Source organism: Sesamum indicum, linkage group LG9, assembly GCF_026168435.1.
Source record: "Sesamum indicum cultivar Baizhima isolate 11 linkage group LG9, ASM2616843v1, whole genome shotgun sequence".
Taxonomy (NCBI): domain Eukaryota; kingdom Viridiplantae; phylum Streptophyta; class Magnoliopsida; order Lamiales; family Pedaliaceae; genus Sesamum; species Sesamum indicum.
The window spans coordinates 6,015,030-6,022,624 of record NC_142665.1 but is presented as its reverse complement, the minus strand read 5'-3'; the positions used below and the strand labels follow the sequence as shown (position 1 = coordinate 6,022,624).

At 31.6% G+C, this 7,595-nt stretch overlaps 1 protein-coding gene and 1 non-coding gene across 2 annotated transcripts; both read left to right on the top strand.

The window, feature by feature from the left end:
* Positions 1–579: 579 nt before the first annotated feature.
* On the top strand, positions 580–2,517 carry LOC105170758 (aquaporin TIP1-1). Its single transcript, XM_011091663.3, has 2 exons — positions 580–1,084; positions 2,010–2,517. The coding sequence occupies exons 1-2, from the start codon at positions 674–676 to the stop codon at positions 2,376–2,378; spliced, it is 780 nt and encodes a 259-aa protein (XP_011089965.1). The 5' UTR covers positions 580–673; the 3' UTR covers positions 2,379–2,517.
* Positions 2,518–2,786: 269 nt separating this feature from the next.
* On the top strand, positions 2,787–2,866 carry TRNAL-UAG (transfer RNA leucine (anticodon UAG)). The gene has a single exon. It is a non-coding gene; the product is annotated as a tRNA-Leu (tRNA).
* Positions 2,867–7,595: the final 4,729 nt, after the last annotated feature.

Here is a 7,595-nt window from a genome sequence, read left to right as displayed (position 1 = left end):
ACTAAGCAAAAAGTGTACCATACAGTATATTCCGATGCTTCGATCATCATGTTTGGATTTATTTTTATGATAAAATTTTTTGATTATATTTTGATATTAAATTAATATGAATTTATTATATATTATTTTTAAAAAAATAAAAAAGATATCGAATTATAATTTTAAAATAGGATCATATACCATATACAACGTAAGTTAAGATTTTTGGCCCGAGGACAATTTTAATTCTACATATCCATAATTTTTTTCTATAATTATTGTGAATAAATTCCCTCGAGGTCTAGAGAACTCCATGCATGATTGATTGCGTTTGCCGGCCGACCTAAAAAGGTCACCGCTCCATCCTGTCGTACTCACAGGCCAAGTGACGTGGCCGTATCCTAAACATACACTTTTCAGTACGTCAGTTGACTGATGAGCTGTAGGAATACTATTGCTGGCCCCTTCCACCGCATAATATACTCCCCTCACAATTTTCCTATGAACCTAACTGTTAATATCCCATCCCCACTGGCTACCGGCTTCACCAGTTCCCACATAACATGCACAAATTTCAAATATAAATACCACCCCATACACTCACTTTTCACACTTTCTAATTACACTCACCAGCCCTCAGAAAAGTTGGAATTGTCATTTAGGTCCCCACAGTGACGTTCTTGATTCTCCAACCATGCCGGGCCCCAACGAGTACTTCAACGTCCCCCTCCGCCGCGTCGCCATCGGCAACACCGAGGAGTTCCGGCAGCCCGGCGCCGTGAAGGCGGCGGTGGCTGAGTTTATCAGTACCCTGGTCTTCGTCTTCGCCGGGTCTGGTTCCGGCATGGCCTACAACAAGATTACAGGGAATGCTCCCAACTCACCGGAGGGCCTCATAGTGGCGGCGGTTGCCCATGCTTTCGGCCTGTTCGTGGCGGTTGCTATCGCTGCTAACATCTCCGGCGGCCACGTGAACCCGGCCGTCACATTTGGGTTGTTCGTTGGTGGAAACATCACTCTCTTCCGTGGTATTCTGTACATCATCGCTCAGCTGCTTGGCTCCGTCGTCGCTTGCCTTCTTCTCACTTTCACCACTGGAGGCCTGGTAAGTTTCCATAGCCAGAAACCTTCAATTTGCCTCTTCATGCACTTGTGCTTGATCCATCATGATTGTGTTGGAGTTCCAAGTTTTCTTAGAAAAAAGAAAAAAAAAAAAAAAACCCACATCCCCTCAAAAAACAAAAAGAAAAGAAAAAACCCAGAAAACAGCAGTTGGACATTGTTAAATATTTCAAATCGCACCTAACTATAATTTATTATCTATGTTAAATATTTATTTTCTTTTAATTATAATGCAAGTACTAAAGTATTAATTTACCTAAGAATATAAGACTTATTTTTTTATTAAAAAAGTCAAATGAAATATATCTTGTTTTATCTATAATCTAGGCTAATCTATTTAAGCTCTTCGTTTGTCATAATTATAATTATTTTGTGATTGTTAAAAACTTAGAAATACTCTCGTCAGATCAGTTATTCTACATTGTTAGGTTGTATTCCATAGATATCTATTAATTCTAAGAATATATATTTAAATAATAAATAAAATTTATAATTATATTAAATTTTATATATCCATCCAAAATTTATCTTATAATCTAGTGGGAAAGACCGAGATTATTAGGGTTTAGTAGTTGGGTCGGGTAAAGTGGGGCCTTGGCTCTTGGCCTCGAGGCTAGTTCGTAGCTAAGTAAATGGGTTGGGATATAGGGATGGTCTTAATTTTCTAGATACAGTTGGGTATGTGCGAGGTCTCGACTTTTCTCCTAATCCTACACTGGATAATGGGATATCTTTAAAACTTGTTTTCAATAATATTTATAATATATTTTATTTTTTATGCAATATATATTTGTAAAATAAATCATATTATAATTACAATAATAGTTAAATAGATATTTAAGAATAATTATGTTAATCAATACAATGCGTGTTGTGCAAAACATTAATTAAAGAGAATGATTACACAGGAAACACCAGCATTTTCCCTGTCGGGCGTATCAGTCTGGAGCGCCTTCGTGTTCGAGATCGTGATGACTTTCGGCCTCGTTTACACGGTCTACGCCACCGCCGTCGACCCGAAGAAGGGTGACCTGGGCACCATCGCACCCATTGCTATTGGTTTTATCGTCGGAGCCAACATTCTCGCCGGCGGCGCCTTCACCGGAGCTTCAATGAACCCGGCAGTGTCATTCGGCCCTGCTTTGGTGAGCTTCACCTGGACCCACCACTGGGTCTACTGGGCGGGGCCTCTTATCGGAGGTGCGCTCGCCGGCGTTGTCTATGAAGTGTTCTTCATCAGCCACTCCCACGAGGCACTGCCCGGAAGTGATTACTGATCAGAGAAATTGAAGTGAAGCTTCTATGGTTCTCTTTGCTTTTATGTATTTTGTATTATGCCTTTGTGCTTTTTGTTAATTACGATGTTCTGTACCTAAAAGATAATTGACGTTTAAGTGCACGGCCTTGTTCTATTTTTGTTGACAGAGTCGAAAATTATAAGATTAAATTTAAATTAATTATATAATAAGTATAATATATTTATTATATACTTAATATATAATTTCAAAATGTGATAATTATATAATAAATATATCATATTTATTATATAATTGATTTGGTTGTTTCCTAATTTGGATTAGAATTGTTTTTAAGAGAATTGAGGAGAGCCCTTGTATATTTTGGGTCAATTTGTCACTCCATTGTTTCTAGGTCATCATACTTTAAGAGAAAGCACATGTTCATCCGACAGTTTGGCCGAGTGGTCTAAGGCGCCAGATTTAGGCTCTGGTCCGAAAGGGCGTGGGTTCAAATCCCACAGCTGTCATTTCATTCTTTTTCACTGTTTTTAGACGGAATTTCATAGTTTAAATAAGTGTTCTGATTTTGGCTGAACCTCTCTTAGAATGCATTTAATTTTATGGATTTGAATTTGAGAAAAGCATATAGAAAAAAAAAAATCAAATGACTCAATTTTAAAAAAATTTAAAACTTATCAATATTCTATAAACTACAATTCAAAAATTTGAAGGAACAAATTTTAAAAAAATTTAATTTTGAATTACCCAAACATATTCAAAAAATTTAAAATTTGCAATTTAAAATCTTTCATACAAATGCAATGTTAAGATTTCAAATTTTAATACTTACGGTTGTTGAGAAATTATGGCCCATGATCAAAATTGGTAGGTTCAAGCCCATAGCACCTAAGCGCACACCTTGGGTGCTTGCCCAATTTCTTGATGCCTTGGCCCATTCTTATTGGCTCAGCCCACTCTCAACTACTCGGTTCATTACCTGACCTGATTTTCTCTTGATATTTCTCTCTCTCACCCTCTGCAAAATAAAAGAAACATAACCCTAATTGTTGACTCTCATCTCCTCGACTCCCACACCTCTCTTGAGCAAACCAGCGCCACCCTCCTCTCTTCTCCCAAATCGTCGTTTCTCCTCTGTCGATTCTTCCTCTCTCTCTCTCTCTCTCTCTCTCTCCAAAAATTGAGAAACTTATTCTTCCCACTTCTTTTGCTCTTATTAAAAAGTTTACAAAACTTTTTCATAAGTGAAAAATCTGTGTGATTTTTTTTTTCCAGTGATTTTTGTGAGTGGTCCTTTGTGAATCGTTTAAGGTGGTTTTGATTTTGGATCTACAAGGGCCTTGGTGGTTATTTGAATAGTTGAAGTCTTGGTGGTTGTTTTGAATTTAGCAACCGGTGTGTGATTGTAGGCTATTCCTACCAAATCTGGCTCCCTGAGCCATTATCTTCTATTCTTGATTATTCCCTAACATTATTCTATCAAAACATTTGCTATTATTTCTATTATTATAAGATCCGTAGTATTGGTTAATATTCTTGTAATATTTACTTTGTAATTTTGGCCTGTTTTAAAGATTTTTTGCTACCCATTATTCTGTAATAATTTATTAGATTATTTTTTAGGCTCATCATAATGAATAAATTTCCAATAATGACCTTCTAAAAAGATGAAATCGTTTTATATATAACTAACGTAGTAGTCGTGCTGTACAAATTATATATATAAGATAATATAGAAAATACAAACATGAGATAAATGATTGATTATAAGGGAAAGTAGACAAATCTGTCACTTGTCCTCCAGATTACGTGGAGACTGTGCATTTGGCATTTGTTTGGAGAATGATGATGATGTCAGGATAAACATATTCTTCCAACTTTTTTTTTTATTACATATCAGTACAGGTGGAGTGGATATATTTATATATACGTATATATAATTTCTAGAATAATGTAATTAATTACTATAGTCAAATTTGAATCATAGTGGGTGGATATGGATGTGGATCTGCCTCAAATTTAACCATCACAGCCACATGTGAAAAAGACTTGTGATTTCCCCCCCTCTCTCTCTCTCTCTCTCACAGTGATTATCAATTATTCTGCACCTATACTATCCACTTGTCGACTAAATATGTCCTACATATGCTTTCTTCTTTTGATAATTTTGTTGTTTCAAGAGTTGGATAAATCCAAATGTCACATAATAACAGTGGAATTTTCAGGATTCTTTGCCAAGTCTTAAATTTTTATTTGTTCAAGTTTTATTCAAATTATTTCAAGGTTGGAATTTTGAATTACATCCGAACCTAGCAACTTTGAATCAAACTATATAATAGAAATCAATTATGGATTAAATTGTAATTTCAGAATGTTCCACTAGAGTCTTGCTGTAAGTACGTAGTATGCACGACGTTTTTATAACTTGCACGAAACTATTTCAGCATAAAATAATTTTGAGTAATCGTGGACCTAGGAGAATTTTTCAGAGTCATGTGAATTTTTTTGGGACAAAATCCTTTTTTATCCTATTAAAAAATGTTATTTTTATTTTTGGTACCACAATCATTGTGAGTATCGCTTTTAGTATTATAAAATATAAAAATACGTTTTTTGGTCTCATGTTAACGGCAGAGGTCATGTGTCTCGCAAGTGGTTGTTAACTCCTATTAGCTCATGTAACTTTGACTGATTCTGACTTTAAAGATCTTGTTTAATGATATCAAAAAAATAAAAAAAAAAGACATATTTTTTAGTACCATTAAAAATAAATTATTTTGACTAATTTTGGCCACAAATTATAAGATTTTTTTTTATTTTTTATAAAATTTTAGAAAAAAATTATTTTAATATATATAATTAAATTGTTATAAATTTATAATTATTTTATTTCTATAATTTATCTTGAATGTAAATAATTATAATTTAAAAATTAATTTATTATTTAATAAAAAAATAATCTAATACTTTTATTCAAAAAATAAATTTTACTTTTCATAGTTTGTGCTCAAATACTAATATATTTTTAGACCAAATAATAATTTAATTTCAAAAATAGTAAAAATAGTTCCTAGAAATTATCTGAAATATTATATATATTAAAATAAAATTTTCCTAACATTTTCATTTTGTTAAAAAATAAAAAAAATCTTATAGTTTGTGGCCAAAGTTGGTCAAAATATTTTTTTCTTTTAATGGTACCAAAAAAACACGTTTTTTAAATTTTTTTGGTACCATTACAAAGGGCTTTTAAAGTCAAAATCAGTCAAAGTCACGTGAGCCAATAAGAGTTAACATTGTTAATGGCCACATGTGAGGCACATGGCTTCTGCCGTTAACTTGGAATCAGAAGATGTTTTTGTGTTTTATGGTACCAAAAGCGACATCCACACTAATGATACCAAAAACGAAAAATAGCCTTTTTAACGGGACTCAAAAACGATTTTCCTTGAATTTTGTATTATTTAATTACAGTAAATGTTGTATTATGTAATTACATTCTTCTGTGTGTACTGTGTCCACAATATGACTGAAATCATTTTTTGATAAAAAATTACCTATTTTTTATGGATCAAATATTATAAGATGGTCATCTCCAATTAATGTAAGTTCACGTAAAATGACAAATTATGTGGTTTTTAGACATTCAAACTCATAATAATATTTAAAAAAAAATAGTTTGTCTTTAGTTACACCATATAAATATATACATATATATACACATACATTTATGGATAAGACGTATTGAATGTGTTTTTGCTAATGATGTTGGCATTTGGAAGTAATTATTTGCTGCTTTGGGACCTACAATTGATAAAGGAATTAATATTTCTTTATTATAAGTTGGTGATTACAATAAGATATATATCATCTACAAGGATAATGTTTCTTTTGGCCCACTAGGGTAATGCGTCGGGACTTGTATTTTTACTTATTTTAAAATAAATATCATCAAATTAATAAATCGTTATACAATATAAGATAATGAAATAATAATGTAAAGTTCAAAATAAATCTTGAGAAATCAAAATAATGCATCGATGGAAAGTCACTAATTATTTCTATACATACATGTCTTGACGGTTGATTATAATTTCATGATAAAATTCGACTAACAACTTCAAAATTGATACATCTCATATAAAATACATTCCCATAACTCATACAAAATAAAATCTTTGGAACGTGAATTCTCTATATGTCAAGCAAAGAAAGACGATCGGACTTTAAATAGTTGTAAAGAATTTCATCGTTATAAAAAATTTCATTAACTTAATAAAACCGGTGATTAGCATAATAAAATCAGCTATATATATATAGGCTACATAAATATATAAAATGTATCAACCAAATACTTATAAAATTTTATAAAATGAAAAGTTAAATCATTATAATAATGAGGCCTAACTCAATTAAATATTAAATTAAATAGACATATTGAATAATGTGTTGGAAATACTTTAACAATTAAGAAAATATTAAACTTTATTTTCTAGTTGATCTAAGACTTTCTAATTCTTAGAACTAATTAATTAAATTTCATATAATTTTTTTTTCTAAATTAGCTCAAATAAACTCTTTCAAAATAATTCCCAAGAAACATATGAAAAAAATAGACGATATAGATTATAATAAATTAGTTTATTAAAAATAATACATAACATTTAACATAATAAATATAAGGTGTCACAGAATTACTACAAAAGAAATGATTATCTCAACACATAATAATATCATTGTAAATATCACCAAATTATCTCGAAAATCATGATTATCTTACAAGTCATTTTCTTTCCATTTCCTATACATATATATGCATATATCCTAACTTATCTGCAAGAACTTTTGTCCAGATTTTGTTTATTGAAATTTAAGTTCAGAATTTTTTAGCTCTTTCAATTTTCATCAGTGGTTTTATGGATTATTTATTTATTTTGATTTTGATTTTGGTGCAATCAATAATTAAATATATATATATAGTTCGTAAAATGCTGAAAGTTATGATTGCTTCTGCTGCTACATCTTGGATCCACTTATATTGAGTTCTGGACAGCAATAGTTCTGGCGGGTTGGCCCGGGTAGCTTATTAGGGCCCGAGATGGACTGCACTACTTGTCTTATACATTATTAATTATTGAATGAAGCTCAATTTGAACTGTACATACTCTCTGCAACTTACAACCAAAAGTTAATTAAGTGATGAGATCAGTTAAATAAAGATAAGATCGATGAATTCCT